At 44.8% G+C, this 17,090-nt stretch overlaps 2 protein-coding genes across 2 annotated transcripts in view; both read left to right on the top strand.

The window, feature by feature from the left end:
* The first annotated feature begins 3,387 nt into the window (after nt 1-3,387).
* wdr89 (WD repeat domain 89) lies at nt 3,388-5,510 on the top strand. Its single transcript, XM_062398150.1, has 2 exons — nt 3,388-3,607; nt 4,065-5,510. Exon 2 carries the CDS (start codon nt 4,081-4,083, stop codon nt 5,215-5,217), a length of 1,137 nt encoding a protein of 378 aa, XP_062254134.1. The 5' UTR covers nt 3,388-3,607; nt 4,065-4,080; the 3' UTR covers nt 5,218-5,510.
* A 5,051-nt stretch (nt 5,511-10,561) lies between these two features.
* The window catches only part of ppp2r5eb (protein phosphatase 2, regulatory subunit B', epsilon isoform b), a 29,988-nt gene continuing 23,459 nt past the window's right edge, over nt 10,562-17,090 (top strand). The window contains exons 1-2 of the mRNA XM_062396995.1: nt 10,562-10,748; nt 14,836-14,999. Of these exons, the coding sequence (XP_062252979.1) occupies nt 10,711-10,748; nt 14,836-14,999 (202 nt within the window). The 5' untranslated portion in view covers nt 10,562-10,710. The remainder of the gene's footprint in view (nt 10,749-14,835; nt 15,000-17,090) is intronic.

Genomic DNA, 17,090 nt, shown 5'->3' on the forward strand with positions numbered 1-17,090 from the left:
AACAGTATTTATTTGACATTTGTTATAAACCTATTATAATTACAAATTTTATAAAATCTCAAATTTAATTTATCCCAAATCATAATCCTAGACGTTCTAGTTTGGCTATTTGGCCAACTTCAAAAATCTATAATGCAACTTATGTTACCAACATTATTTTACACACGAGACAAATCTCTACTGTTTCACAAATTCAATCACTATCATTTTTACCTGATGGTAGTTTTTATAAAATTAAAAATTTGATACAATTTTCATTTTAATTCAAAAGCAAAATAGTAGCACCCTGTATGTTTAAATGAGCTCAGATCATTGATCCAATGAGTGATTTATTAGTCAATACATTATAATTAAGAACGTTTATTAACTCCCCTACGCCCCCTGGTGGTTGACGGTGCAGCGTGTGTTTCTGAGACGTTTTCCGACTGAATCTCAGAGAAATGACTTTTGATATGAAATCCTTTCTGACCAAACACCCGGTGGTTGAACTGTGTCGCTGCAGCTCCGTTAGCGTGACCGTAGCTTCCGTTTAGTGCCTTCGTTCAGGACCAGGAATGTTTTTACCGTTCACGTGAAAACTCCTGACGTCTTCTCTCACTCTCTCTCTTGTGGCTTCGCCTTTTGCACTTTGTAGCTGCAGACACGTTTTCCCGTGTAGAGAAAAATAGATAAATAAGTAAAAACATTTCCTGGTAAATGTCATGAAGTTTTCTACGGAAGGTTAAAGCTGGTTCTTGATGTTTCCTGCTGGTGCTTGTTTTGGTTTTTTTAATTCACTCACGTAAGCAGCAACTCTATGTTGAAGTATTTTTATTTTAACCTATTTGTGTTCACTCGCATGAAACCCCCCCCCCCCCCCCCCAATAAAAAACATCATCCTATTGTTTATAATTTGTTTGGTTTGAGAAGTTTTATAATGTTTAAAATGTTAAATTCCAAATGCAGCACAAATTAATCTGTAAAAACAAGTTCTACGTTTCTTCATTTGCATCACTCTCATGTTTCACTTCCGACTAACGGGAACTTTTCAAGATCTTTTCTAGTTTCACAGTATTTTCTTTTTTATATATATATATATATATCTACAGATTTTATTTGATTTCAAAATTTGGCTCCAGTTGTCTGATTGTTTGTGTGGAATAAAAAAAATGATGTTAAAATGATTCACCTGCTGATGTTTGATCCCCGTCACTCAGATGCTACAAACACTTTCAAATAAACAAAAACAACTGAATTAATATAACTTGTGAACTTTTAATTTCCCCAACTACCCCTAACCAGCTTTGGGGGGGCCCAGCTTGGTGTAGATAATATACAGTATGTCCAACTGGGTCCTTGTCAGGAAGTGTGAAGTTTTCGAGATTTGTGAGCATCAGACAGATCGAGTGGAAGTAAAATAGAGATTGATTAATATCTGATGATGTCAGCAGCTTGGCCACTCATTTACTAAACGTTATTTTGATGGTGTTCACAAGAATTCACCCAGTTCCTCTATAATATGCAATAAAAAACCATATAGGACCCAGGGGTAAATATCGGGCCTTCCTCTCAACATGCTTTTTAATCAAGATCCATAAATTATTCTGTCCTGCCATTTTTTAAATTCTGATTCTCAAGTTAGCTGTTAGCTAGCCTGCTTACATGTTCTAGATGTATCCACCAGACACATCATGGTTTTTACATCAAGCTGGTTCCCAGTCTGTGGGCGACGGTACAAACTTCTCCTCCGGGGCTGAGCCGGAATCCAACCTGTGACTGGGCACATGTGGCCGAGCGTGTTTGAATTAGACCACGAGGGGTTTGGGATGACGTGGTCTCTGCACTCGCTCCAGATGGCCACGTGGTGACGGTTTGTCAGTGGACGACCAGTTTTCCACTTCACTCTGCCACTGCTGCCGAGGAGGAGACGGACTCCAGCTGCACACACCAGTGAGACACCAGTGAGACACCAGTGAGACACCATCTGAAACTGACTGGAGAGGAAGACGTTTAACCAGGACCCAGAGACACCTGCTGCACCTCAGAACAGCACGTCTGGTTAATGACTCCTCTGTGGACCTGTGGACAAGTGGAAAATTCAGGACCACTCAGCTGTTTGCACGACACAGATCTCAACATGTCAGGAGGCCGCTCGCTGGACCTGTCAAACTAAAGACTCCTGTAATGACCAGGGGTCTAAGGTGGAGAAAGATGGCCGCTCCTCCCTCTGCTCTCTCAACAGTCTTCGTCATTAATTCCACAGCGTGAGGGGAACTTTCCTCTGAGGGCGGAAACCACTGCATCACGTTGTTTCTGCAGATGTTCCAGCTGCTCACTGAGTCTCCAGCGTCTGAGCCTCACCTGGGTCAGCCAGTCAGAAGACTCTGATTGGCTGTTTAACTCTGTTTTTACAGCAGTTTACATGCGTAGGAGACGATCCTGCAGCCCCTGTGTGGAGGAAACGTAGAGCGGCTGTGGCTCAGGGGGTAGAGCGGTCGTCCTTTAACTAGAAGGTCGTTGCCGCCTGTTCTCATTGCTCATTAGAGAGAAGTGCTGTGTCCCCTGCAGGTTTCTATCATTTTCTGAAGCGTCAGTGGGTGGTCAGGGGGTGGTCAGTGGGTGGTCAGTGGGTGTGAATCAATGACATGTGAAAGGGTTTGAACTTTGACCTCAGACCCTGAACCTACAACGAGTCACAGTTTGGTTTCTTGGCGTCTGAAGGTTTGAAACGTTCTGACCTTAAGTTCCTCTTTGTCCTGAGGAGCCGAGGTTCGGTTGAACCTGTTTGTGAGGGACTGAGCTGCTCCTCTTCAGATGAAGGTCAGACAGGAAGCTTCGATCCCAACAGGCCTCGTTCAGCCACAGAGCTGCTGCTGCTGCCGCCTGCTGGACGACAGAGGCTCTGCACTCCATTTATCCATTTGCCTCGATGGCGTCAGTTTGTTTTTTATTCTTCCTTTAAGACTTTGGACACACTGATCGAGTTTTAGAGAGTGAAAGTGAAACCTTTATTATTCCTTCATCCGAGATTATAGATTTTGTGTTTGAATTTAAATTGATTGGTCGATGAATTAAAAATAAACTTATACTGCTCACTTCTATATTTAACTTCATCAATTTTCCTACAAAATTTTTATATGGGTATTTAAAGCAAACCAGATTCAGAACACACTCATATATGACTTCAGCTTATGAAAAACATTTAATGTTTCCACCGTAAAAAATGAAAATGTAAAAAAGTATAAATGTAGTAAACGTAATAAAAATTGTTATTTTATTAACACATTACAATGATTATTATAATTATAATGTACACAAATGAATCGCGGAAAGTAAAAATAAATAATAATCACGTCCGTGCAACAGCGGAACCACTTATCCAGAGCGAGTTCTTAGCCGGACAACAATACTGATACACAAAGTGAGTCCTCCATGCGTGGAGTAAAATTAACGTGGTTACGATGTTAGAGTAAATCAGACGAGTTTAAATTAACGTTAACTGCGTTGATCTCGTTAAATGCGTTAACTACGTGTCGGTGGAGTAAAGTGTGTTTTAAAGATGGCGACTGACGCGTCCGAATAGTGTCCGCTGGTTTTAACTTCGTTTCTTGACATTTCTACAGAGAAGGTGAGTTACACACCAACAATACACAACAACACACCTTTAACAACTCACAAAGACGCAACACAGTAATAACACAACATCACCCACACCTACACAACCCCCAGACAAGTAGAAACGTATAACAACACACAACAACACAGTAGGAACATAACATCACAGCGATACACAAAGTATATACAACACACACACAACAATACACTACACACATGTAACAACACAACACGGTCACAACATAACATCACACAACAACACACATATTATCTACAACACACACATAACACAACAACACAGTAACAACATACATCACATGTTGAAGAAGCAGTCCCCCCCCCCCCCGTCCCTCCACCTCCTCACACCTGGACGTCTGTCTCCGAGCGTCTGTGGTTCAACCACATCAGGACGGTCTGTCATGAAGCTTTAAGTCGTTAACTTCCTGTTGTGTGTCCTCCTTCCTCGTCAGTGTGGTTGTTTGTGTCATGGAGTGTGTGGAGGAGAAGTTTAAAGGTCTGTCCCTCGCCCGGCGCTCCCGTCCAGACGAGGCCACCTACCTGCTGCACGTGGCGCTGCAGCCGTCAGACCTGCTGGCCGTGTCCTGCTCCAACTTCACCATCCAGCTGCACAACAAGCACACCCTGGCCCGGGTGGGGGAGCGCCGGGGACACACCGCCCGGATGTGTGGGGTCACGTTCGCCCACAGCTCCCCCGACCTCCTCTACTCTGGCTCTGCTGACGGGACGCTGCGGGGGTGGGACGTCCGCCGTCCCGGGACAGAAGCGGTCCAGATGTTTAAGAGTGACCCGTCCCACCTCTACTGCAGCTTCGACCTGAGCTGCAGCGACTTGCTCCTGTGTGCCGGCACGGAGAAGGTGGGCGAGGACAGTTACCTGGTGTTCTGGGACGCCAGGAAACCGGGCGCTGGGCTTCTGGGGTCGTACTCTGAGTCGCACAGTGATGACATCACACATGTGCGCTTCCACCCCAAAGACAAAGACCGTCTGGCGTCTGGTTCCACAGACGGCCTGGTGAACGTGTTCGACCTGAGCCAGGGCGCGGAGGAGGAGGCGCTGGTGGCCACGTGTAACGGCGTCTCGTCCACCGGCTCCCTCTGCTGGTCCGGAGCCGGCTACACTCAGCTGCTGTGCCTCAGCCTGGACGAGGGGCTGCACCTGTGGGACCTGAGCCAGCTGGACACCGAGAAGCCCCTCGCCGTCTTCAGCACCGGAGACGCCCGCAGCCTGACTCTGCTGGAGGACGGGGGGGGAGTGGACTACCTGGTCGGGGGGGCGTGGCTGGAGGAGACTCAGACGCTGCTGGTGCTCGGAGGGAAGGACAGCGGGGAGCTCCACCTGATGGAGTGTGGCGACGGGGGGCTCCGCCTGCTGAGGAGCCTGAAGGGCGGCCACGCCTCCACCGTGCGCTGCTTCCAGTGGGACGCGGCGGAGGAGGCGCTGGTCACGGGGGGAGAGGACGCTCAGCTGCTGCTGTGGAAACCGGGAGGGGTGGAGCTCGCAGCGGGTAAAAGGGAATCGATGAAGAGCCAATCAGATTTCAGACTCAAATCCAGAGCTCATAAAAAATACAGCTACCAGAAGGAGAAGAAGACAAAGAGCTGATTGGACGTTGGTTGATTCTGAAAACATTGAAAGTTTGTGTTTTCTACAAACACTTCAACAAATTAAAAAACCTTTTCCTCTAAAGTTGGAAAAAACAAATCAAATTGATTCAAGAAAAACACAGAAAACCCAACAAAATGAAGTATTGTATAAGTACAATATAGTAAAGTGCAGTTTGTTGTACTAACTATACAAACATAAATATTACTGTACTGTTTATCTGTGATATAAAACTGTGACAACTGATATTTCTGAGTTTCCATTTTAAATTAAAGATGTATGTGTTGCCAAAATGGTAATTTGTATTATTATTATTATTAGTAGTAGTAGTAGTAGTAATAGTAGTTATAGTAGGATCCTGTGAGTAATATCTGTCTTTAAAGCTGCAGGGATGAAATGAAAGATCAGTCTGTCTTAACTAGGGTTGCAGAGAGCGCCACCAGCTGGACGAGCACTGAAGAGCAGGAAATCTGTTGCTCTCCCTTTGAAATGTCAACTTTACTTTTTAACAGTTTGTCACTGACTCCTTATAGTTCTCATATTATACAGTTTAAAAAAAAAGCCTTCACCAGTACCTGATGCAAATGATATCTTCCCTTTGCAACAGTGTTCTATTTCTTTCCATTAGTTTTAAAGGCAGCCCTGATATTCACTGTTAGGTGCGTAAAAAACAGTAAAAAAGAGAGAATCACAGTGAATATGGGGATGAAAGGTTCCACAGGGGAAAGTCACATCCTGATGAAACCTCCTCAGTGCAGACGTGACAGATTCTGACCGACCGTAACAAACCAGGATCATCTTAGAGTGAGAATAAAGGAGATGTCTTTAAACCTGATAATTAACCGTGAGCAGCGACGGCCCGGACACCTTGTACCGAGCGGGTTTCAGTAAATCATCTTCCTCCGGCTCTGACGCTGCTTCCACACAATGGATCAATCTACTTTTTCAATGAGCTGGTTGAGGGTTAAGTCTTAGTTCAAGGGTCAGATTTAGGATTAGGTTAGGGTTAAGGTTTAGGTTTAGGTTAGGGTTAAGGGACGAGGGAATGTATTATGTCAATTAGTGTCTTCACTAAGATAGAAAGTACAAAGATGTGCGGAGGCGACGGGCCGGGCCTCAGACAGGTTCAACCTCATTCCTGCACGCTGGGTGGTGAAAAGACAAACACACACGTACACGCACACACACACACACACTTGTATCTCTATAATTGTGATGAAACTCAATGACATATCACATTCCTTGTCCCCTTAGCCTAACCTTAACCATCACAGCTAAATGCCTCACCCTTAACTTATCTAATCTAATCATAAAACCAGGTGTTATCTCAAACATATTATATTATACATATTACACAATTATATTGAAGTTTTACTTGTGAGGCACCTAATCATGATATTCATTATCTATAGGCTAATTGACTTAGAAGGTGGAGACCCCAACAAGGAGCAGAAACTCCTCATCAACTGGAAGAAAGAACCAAACTCAGTGTGGATGAGAGAGAGAGAGAGGGAGGGAGGAGGGACGGACAGAGAGAGAGGGAGAGAGAGGAGAGACAGAGAGAGAGAAAGAGAAAGAGACAGAGAGAAAGAGACCCTTTCAATTTGTGGGGACCGGCCAAAATGTCCTCAGAGCGTCAAGGTGTATTGAAAACCAAAATCGTCCCTGATAACTAAAGGAAGACGAACTTGTCTCTCCATAGTTGTGAGGACATTCATGGACGTAATTCATTAACCCTAACCCTAGCCCCTGATTCTAACTGGAACCATGACTAACTCTAACCTGACCCTAATTTAATACTAATCCTAATTTAAACCTAATTATAACCCGTAAAACCAGGTCTTAACCCACAAACAACCATTTGAAGACGTATGGTATTGGACCAAAATTGGATTTGATAACTGTAGACACACACACACACATACACAAATTTGGGATTATGTCACATTAGAAAACAAAATGTATTCTAAATTTGATCGAATTACATCATAATGAACTGTAACAATTGTTAAATTCTGTAAATTTACCAAACAAATTTGAATCCTACACACACACACACACACAAACACACAGACTTCTCCTCCTCCACCTAACTCATGGACCCTGAGCCTCGTTCCCCTCCCGCGCGGTGACTGACAGCCGCCGCCGTCCAATCGCAGCGTCGCCCCCGGCCGCCGGCAGCCAATCCGCGTGGCCGCTGAGCCCTCGGCCGCCCAGCACGCTGCGCTGTGTGTGTTATGTGCCGCGGTCTGAGCAGCGGTGTTGACAATAGGCTGAACAGAAACAGCCCCGGATCACACGCGAGCGGAGGAAAACACCTAAATCCTGGGGTCAGGGGCCGAGCAGCACGCACATCACCGACCGGGACGTGGACGCGTTCAGCGCAGGCTTTTTTATTCCGCCGTGTTCGCTCGTTCATGGACGTTTGAGGATTATTCCGTTGGAAGGAACAGACGCTGCTCGCGGGTTCGGCTGTTTCAGGCCAGACATTTTTCCTGCTGCTCCGCCGCTGCTTTGGGAAGAGCTGTCCGCACCGAGCTGGAGGTAGCTAACGCGTAGCCCGCTAGATTCCCCCCCAGACATAGGATCGCTCCTCGCCGCCGTCTCCGTTGCGAACCCGCAGAGGATCCAGGTAAAGTACTCCGATCGGAGCGCCGAGCCCCCAGCCCCGCGGCCGGCTGCAGCTGGTCGGGCTCGGGACTCGGTGTGTGTTTCCCCGGTCGCTCTGTCAGTCTGTGAGCGCTAGCTAGCGGTAGCAGCATTAGCACTGCGCCTGTTATTTACCTCTGGGATAATGGGGGATCGCCCCAGTCCGCCCAGGTAACGTGATCTCATTAGCACACATGTAAACCTGGAGATTTGACCCGTGTGCTGTGTTTTTACCCGCTTCCTGTGCGAGCTGGCGGCGGCTAACGAGCTACGGCTACATGTTCAACTTGAGCTAACCCGCGATAGCCGGAGCACCGACGTTAGCTCGCTAGCTAAACTGCCGTTTTCACAAGTCAAGATGGACGGATTTGGTAAATAAATGTCTCCCCTGTCTCCACCTCGATCGCATGTTGGTGTTTCGTGTGTCCCGGGGAGGCAACCAGCTGCCGGCAAATGCGTCCAATTCAGGCGCTTTGCTCCGGTAAATGTGGGAGCTAACGCGGCTAGCTGGCTAACGCTAAGTGAGTGGGTATCGCGCTGTCAAGTTTTGAATCTTCTGCTGCTGCCAGGCCCAACATGGCCAGCTCCCTCCCGGCTTCAGGCACGGACACAGCCGGGGGCCTCCTGTGGAGCTGCAGCAGCTGATGTGTGGATGATGATGATCTTTATTTGTATATTATCATTCAAATGATCACGTCCCTCAGGTTGTGTGGGCTGAGGCTTCCAGGCTGAGCTGATCCCAGGACGGTCATGGGCACGTTGGAGACACAAAACTGAAAGTCTGGTGTTGCTGTCAAGTGGAATGTTGTGTGGAGATATTCACGTGTGAACTACTAACCTTTGAACACACAACAGGACTCGCTTCATGTTTCTATGTACAAGTCATCAGAGCTCCTTGTGTCCAAGCTCCATCACACTGACTCCTGTAGTGAGGAGGATGAGGAGGAGGAGGATGATGAGGGACATGGTGGATACAGGAAGGCGAAGTTAGGAGCTGATGGTGAAACTTGTGTTATTTCCAGCAGCATGCCAGAGACCAGGTGTGGCGTTGTGCACTGCATGTGATGGTATTTGCCGAGGTGCACTCCATGGCTTGGCACTGGCTCCTCTTCAAGGTTTATGAATGTCACGGCAGGTTCTTGGGCAGGTCCCTCCTCCTCGGATCGCCCAGCTGAGGGATCCGAACATCCAAAGTCTCCTGTGTCTGTGGAGGCACGTGCGGGGGGGGGGGGGGGGGGGGGGGGGGGCAAGCGCCTCCTCCTTATCAGCTCTGTGGTGCTTCCAGTGCGTCTGTGGTGGAAGTCGCTGAGATCATTTGTTCTCGTCTGTAACTGACATAATTATACCATGAATAAATGGGACCAGTTAGACGTGCTGTCACATTGCAGCATCCAGTGAACTGGGATTCACACTGATCTTATTAATGGCCGGACCCATTATCCAGTAATCACTAACTCTAGGAAATGCAGCTTGTCCTCTTTTTTCCATGTGTTTATCATTTTCCTGCTGCGGTGGGCATGGACATCACTTTGTTCTGGCTCCTGTAGTGAGTCAGTGTTGTGCAGCTCTAAACCACAGGATGTTAACAGAGCTGTTGAATATTCATCTTTTTGTGTGTACTCTCTCTCTCGCTCTCTCTCTATATCTATATATATATATATATATGTATATAGTAGCGTCAGTGGCCACACCTGCAGACACACATTCAGTTTGAAACAGCTGCTCGGCTACAACCTCTAAATTTGACAAAGTTAATAACGTATGTTGACATTCTTTGTTTAAATGTTATTACATGTTTATTACTAAGGTTATGTTTTTATGTGATGTTCTGCATTACATTCAAAGGACACGTCGATTTCAAGCAGTATCATTTACTTGAATTAACACCTCGATGGCAGTGTCAAGACTTAGACTCAGAACAGTTGTATTCAGTTGTATTAATATTTAAACTTCATTAATAGCTGCTGAGTGTAGAGCTGAAACAATAATATTATTATTCATTCATTAGTCAATCTGTAACAAGTTAAATAATGTATTTTTAGTACTATCATCCAAGTGATATTTTGAAGAAAATAAAAAACCTAATTATTTTACTCTATTTCTTTGTCTTCAGTGATAATGATGACTAACATATTTAAATTAGTCAGTTGGTTTAAAGATGTGTCTGAGGACAATGAATATCTGCCAACCTTTTATAATACAATGTCTTCCAATGTATTATAAAAAGAAGTCCAATATACATTGATATAATGCTGCAAACACATTGAGGAGCTGAACACATGATTCTTCTTCCTCAGATTTAATAGTGTTTTGCTGTTTATGAATTGTTTGTTATTCTCTGCCCATAGAGTTAAAAATCATTCTTTAAAATTAACAGAAATAATAATGGGTCATTTATCTCTTAATTATCAATGTTCACCGATATGAACATGTGTAGGGATAATATTCTCCATGTCTCTAGTGTTTGTGTGTACGTCTGGTTCCCTCTCTTCCTCAGCTCCTGTCGCTCTGCCGGGCTGTTGCTTGTGTTGACTTCCTGTTGAACGGCAGCTCCCTCCCTTGTTCCTTTCTCCTTCCTCCCTCCTCTGTGGCTCTCCCCGTTGCTCGCTGTGCCCCCTCCTCTCTCCGTCCTCCTTGTTCTTTAATCCCACCCTCCCACGAGCCAGTGTGGATGTCATCTGGTCTCTTATGTAAGAGGCATGGGCGGGGAATGGCTTCGGTGCTTGAACGCAATACACCTGACCAGCCGCCATAGTTTTGCCGTCCCTCGCGAGTTGTGGTGCCACCGGAGTGTTGTGGTCATTAGGCGGCTCGTCAGGGAGGGAGACAGGAACTGAGGCACTGATGGTTGTACATGGGGATTCCAGTGCCCCTTTGGAGAGGTAAGCGAAGTCTGTAGTGGATCCGTCCCCCCCCCCCCCCCCCCCCCCCCCCCGGTACAGAGAGTAAAAGCAGTGATGGCTCTTTGAGTTGATGTGTTGCTGCTACTCGTGAGTCCACTGCTAATTGCTGAGATTTTCAACTTCTCTGATGCTTCTGGAAACGCAGCTCAGTCGGGTGGTTGTTGCTGAATGAAGCAGATTCACTGTGTGTACTCGTCCTGGCAGAGACTGGAAGCTGCTTTAGGACGTCCCACGTCTGTGAGGACTGTATTTTAAACGACCTACAGTTATTTTCCTTATTGAATCATCTTCTGATCACGTTATCGATCTATAAAATGTCCAAAGAGAGTTTATTTTCCAGAGAAGTGACATTTGAAGAACTTTGTTATTTACTGTCACTTGAAATAACAGTTGCATCAGATGTAACTGCAAATATTCAGCACTTAAAAGAGTATTTATACAAATAGTTTATTTGTTATCAATGGACTAGTTGATTGATTAAATACCCTCTGTTGTATGAGGTATTTGATGTCACCTGTTGCTCCTAATTAACATCAGGACTCCTGTAATTGTGGCTTTAGTTGTTGACCGTTAACAGAAGTTAAACATTGTGTGTTCATCAGAGCCGCTCGACTTTAAGCCGTTTGTGCTTTGTGTTTATTACCTGAGGCTCAGCACAAAGCAGGTGTCGAGGTGTCAATTTGCAGTTTTCTGTTGTTGTTGTACACTGAGGCTCGTGATGAGTTAAGACCCAGTTTGTGTAAGTTTCAGCGAATTGTGCCAAAGTTTGAAAGATACAACATTTTCAGACTTGCAATGAACTCCACAGGTTCTCTATATTCTCTATATATACTACTATCCTAGGAGGAAGTGCATGTGTGAACACAAATGTCCGAGTGAGACGCTCCGGAGTCTCTCCAGACTTTCTCTGCCCGGACTAAAGTCTGTAGAAATCCAGGATAACGCGTAGAAGACACCGACAAAGGAACTCTGGAGAATTGGCCACAGAGTCTGAAAAAGACTTTACTTTTTTTCCGTCTCCATGCTGCTTCTTATTCAGCCACGGTTTTATTTTTACCACTAAACGGCAGCACAGCAGGACACTCAGATTAATGGCGAGTAACCTGCCAAAGCGGCTGCTGGAGAACTTAAACCTAGCTGGAGGAGCTTCTCCACCCTGCTCTCACATGATGTTGTCACATGTGAATCTAAGTCTGTAGGACACAGATTGAAAACTGTCCACTGAGATCTTTTCTATCATATGTGTGAGATGGCAGGTAGTATTATTTTGAACACTCATTGTTCAAATGTCAATATAATAATAATGAAAATTGAATTCATAGCCATATTGAGGTATGCTTTACAGAGTAAGGAAATCATTTGTCAAATTTCTTAGTCTGGAAGTTTGTCGGAGGATGTCATGTGTGTGTTTGTTAAATATGTATAAGCTTGACTCCACTTGTCTCATTCATGTAGAAATGACCCTGAGAACTGACGCGTTGAAACCAAATTCACATTTCATTTTTTTTACTAAGAGGAAATAGTTTAGGAACGCTGCTTGTTAATTAATCCCAGATTACGATCTTCCTCCATTTACAAGTCGTGTTGCATCCCCCCCGCTGGTCTCTAACCACACATGGACTTGCTGCTTCTCTGGAATCATGAATCACTGGTAAATCTGCCGTGTGTGAGGATGGATGATCAGCTGTGCAGCCTCACTGGCTTCTAAATGGTTTTCACTGTCAGACAGTTCTGTCCATTTCCTCAGGCAGGGGACGTTGTGTGTGTGTGTGTGGACTGAAGACTGAGTGTGTGTTGTTGTGTGTCCACTCGGTCATACACAAAGCCTGGTGGACGTGCTGTGTGACTTTGACAGAGCATTAGAGAAGCAGCCATCGCAGAGCACGGCCTGCAGCGTCTCATTCACATTTCTATTATGTAATGATTGTTGCTGCAGCTCTAATTCATCTCTTCACGTCCACCAGTGTTAGTGAGGAATGGATTTATCATCAGAGTCCTGTTCCTTTCTGCTTATGTCATGTGGAAGTCTAGATGTGTAGTTAATTACAGGATTCGAATATAAATTGATTGATTTTTAGATTATTTAGCTGTAATTCAAGCAGTAAATTGAGATCAATTCCATTACTACGAGCTTATGATGGATTTTTAAGGTTTATGAAAACATTGTCACCACAGACATTTGTTTGAGGCTGATGCATTTCCACTATCGGGGAGGAAAGAATTTACAGACATATCAGCTAATATATATATATTTAAGAAATTGGCTATATCTTTGAGTCTTTGATGGCAATGACACAAATTGCCATCTAGTTTATTAAAAAGGTCTCTGCTTCTACGAACATCTATTAAGAATTCAGCCTATTCAGTTTAATGTTGAATAAAAATCTCCATAACATCGACCTTAGTAAATTAACAGTGAGATTTTGTGCTCAAGGTCACAGAGGGACTGAACCTCTGCTTTATAAAAACAAGGCCTTAAAGCCATGTAAGTGCTCACTGCTCAGAACACAGAGAATTCTTAGAGCCACATCATGAGTGCAGTTTGCTGATTAAGATCATGTGATATCAACAAAAACTGAGATTATATGAAATGTTGTGTTAATCTACACAGCAGCTTGTAAACGTCCCATTGAACTTCACCTTATTTACATTAGAGTCTGATCAAAGCAACTTGAGGTTATGAAATATCTTGTTCACTATGTGGTTCTTTGTGTCCTCGAAGAAAGATAAGACATCATGTGGGTGTGGTGCACGCCGGTAGTTGAGCGCCAGAAAAAAAAGTGTGATGGTGTCTGCGGCTTATTGTTGTTGTTACCAGTTTGTTGATCTTTTTGAGTTTTAACACGTAATCTACAGCAAACACTCGGCGGACGTTTCCTCTGCTTCCTCCCACTGTGGCTCGCTGCTGCCGAGCCAGCTCCATTGTTGTGGGTAGACGCTGGTGTGTTTGTGTTTGTCTATATGTGTGTGTGTGAACGAGACGGTTCATTGGCAGGTATGACGGCGGTGTGTTGGTGCACAGTGACCAGGTCTGAGCGGAGGCCTGTCCGGCTGCACAGGGTGGTTGTGAGGTTAATAGAAAGTTGCAGGAAGCTGGAGCAAGTCATCGGGCTTGTTGTTGGCTGTCCCACTTTTCATTGGATATATTTCTCTTACTTGTCTTCTCATGAGGTAACGACCCAGAATAAACTGGTGGGCTGTGAGCTGCATGTTAATGGCTGAAGAATGTGTCTGCGGTGATGAGGAAACTTTTGGTTTCTTCTGCTTGAATTTCAACTCGAATCAAATGCAGCCAAGAAAAGTTAAATGTTGGGGTTCAGCTTTGATGAAGGAAAATGTAACTTTAGGATTTTTTTTTGTAATTTATTATACACCAGTCTTCTTGTGCAATAACAATGAAGAGATGAGGTTGTGTTTTAATTGTGAAATGTTGTCTTTTAAAGACTTAAAACTTATTTTACGAGTTAAACAAGTTACATATTCTGGGAGTTTCTAAGTTTTTCTACTTTATTAATGATTTACTGATACATTTCTATGAAGCTACACAGAATGAACATTGAGATGAAATTCTAAATAGTACACAATGAAATTGTGTAAAAGTGAACCAGTAAAATAGTATCATAACATCTTTAATTACTGACACTATAACTCCTGGAAGAGAGAGGGCGGGGACTGGTTATAACACCACTGCCATGATATTATGACATTAAACAGTTTTATCTTAAACCTTTAAACAAATATAAATATGAACTGAATTTAGAAAATGAATTATAAACATGAAAGCACATCTTTTCGGCCTTGTATATTCTTTAAAATACAACTTTTCATATTGATTCATATCAGCAAACATTAGACGCAGGTCGATTTGATCTGTTTATCAATACATCTCAACATAAATGCAATTTGGCCTATTGGCCATGAATATTCTCTCCATCTCTAATTAAACAAATCATAAAATATATTAAAATATACCGCTAAAGAAAAATCTGTGGTTCATCACTCTGTCCCCAGTGGACTGAGAGCTCGTGTCTAATGTGATTGTCCCTCCTCTGTGTCTTTCTCCCAGCAGGGCTATGTCCTCGGCAGCCACCACGTCTCCATCTGTGGACAAAGTGGACGGATTTTCACGGAAGTCTGTCAGGAAGGCCAAGCAGAAGCGGTCGCAGAGCTCGTCCCAGTTCCGCTCCCAGGGCAAACCCATCGAGCTCACGCCCTTGCCACTGCTCAAGGGTAAGAGGAAGCCAGTGTGTGAACGTTGGGGTTGATCATGTGGGAGACTGAAGGGTGACAACCGAAAAGTAACATGAAGCTACTGCAGAAATCCACTCGTAGCTTTGTGTTTAAATAATTCTGATCTGCACAACATGGCTTGTAAACGTGGAGCCACCAGGGAGTCTGGTTCGAGAAGGTCTGAGACCAGCCACTGAGATTCTCTCCATCTGCTCTCATCCCCTCATCAATCTGCCATTATGACTTTGAACTGGAACTGAAACTTTGAGTCACTTATTTTCAGTCCGAGAGAGAGAGAGAGAGAGAGAGAGGAAGATCACCACAATTACAGAGGTCAGAGCAAACGTGTCATATCAGAATCTTTGATCTGCAGAGTCCGGTTCAGGGACAATTTTAATAACCCATTGTAATAAGTTACCCATTCATTCATATTTCTCATAAAGGGAACCGTATAGCAGGTACTAGCCCTGAATCCACGTCACCGCTCCAGAGGTGACTGTAGCTAGGAGCTGAACACGACCACATGCTCTCTGTCCTCCAGGACGTCTCGCCACCACCTGATCTACGCCTGCAGATTGAACCCATGAATGGGACAGCTCACGTCCCTGTGCGCCGCCTGCTGTAGCTGTCAGAATTCATACTCACAGGGAGGGAGTTAAAAATTCAAAAAAACAACAAGGAAACACCCCTGAGTACAGCATGAAGAGAAAGAGAAAGAGAAAGGACAGATTTAGATGTAAAAATAGATAAAAGACAAATGAACAGGGACACAGGATTCAAACGGGGAATGTTTATTTTTCACTTCACCTGGGCTTTTTAAGAAATAGCAGTATGTTATGGAGCCAAAGGGGTGTGGTCACACATCACGCTTCATATCATTTGGCATGTCCTGATTCAGATCAAAGAGAACTGGGCAGCGTGTGGTATGGGTCTGACGTGGTTCAGAGCCGACGACAGGAATGCTGCCAGACAGAAACCAGACATATCCTCCACCTGTCGTCTGAGGGAAAACCACTTCCTGGTTCCCTCCCAGTATGAGGAGGGTGTCACCATGGAAAACCACTTCCTGTTCCCTCCCAGTATGAGGAGAGTTTCACCATGGAAAGCCACTTCCTGGTTCCCTACTTAAGTGACAATTTAAAAATGTCACAGGAACTCCCTCGTGGAAAAGAAATCAATGTTGTCTAATGTGTTTTTAATTGATATCTAATGTGGGTTACTATCAGTTGTGTAATCGAACTACGAGCAGCGTGTGTGTCTGTGTGTAGACAGATTGTCCCTCAGTTCTCGGCGCAGGTTATTTTTCTTGCACTGTATTTACCGGTGGCCGAGCCGGCACACGTTCTGTCTCGGGCAGCACCGTGCCGCTTCACTTTCACACGTTCAATTCACATTCACACGGCTCCGCACATTTCACACCTCCCCAGTACAGTCGCAGTCTGGGGCTCCAGAGCTCCAGCAGGTCCACTGGAAGTCTGCTTTTAGCCCCGAGCAGTCGCGTCGGGCCATCCTGAATTAGAAACCCGGTGGATAACGGACTTCGCTGCTGGGTGTTAAACACTCTCTGCTGCTCCTGTACTGTGTTGTGTTCCTGCTGAAGCATACTGAACATTCTGAAACATGACATGGAGCTGATAACCACCTCAAAGTCATGGGCTCGGTTCCCCGCTGGTGTTCTGGATGTGAGGCGCTTCTGCAGGAGAAAGGAGTCGATGGAGGTGAAGGTTGTTTTACAGTATTTTGAACAATGTGTTCATATTTAAACAGGAAGTAGATTTGTTTACTCTGCGGTTGGTTGCTTAGTTATAGAAAATACTACAAACATGGGTGAGCAGGGACTTCCTGTAGAGGAGGTGGAACTGTAAGAACTCATCATGTGTTTCTATCACAGCTGGTCGTGGAGTTGTTCAGGAAATATCAGGACTTGAATGTGGGCAACTTCTTTTCTTTCTCGCTGTGTTTCCAAACTTCTCTGCTCTAGAACCCTTCAGAGGGCTGAGTGAGGATGCGTCTTGTGTCCTGTTCACGCAGGACACATGTCGGCTGCGTGTCTGCTGCAGAGCCTCTCGGTGTCTGGTGTGACTCATGTGC

The sequence above is a fragment of the Platichthys flesus genome, chromosome 10 (assembly GCF_949316205.1).
Source record: "Platichthys flesus chromosome 10, fPlaFle2.1, whole genome shotgun sequence".
Taxonomy (NCBI): Eukaryota; Metazoa; Chordata; class Actinopteri; order Pleuronectiformes; family Pleuronectidae; genus Platichthys; species Platichthys flesus.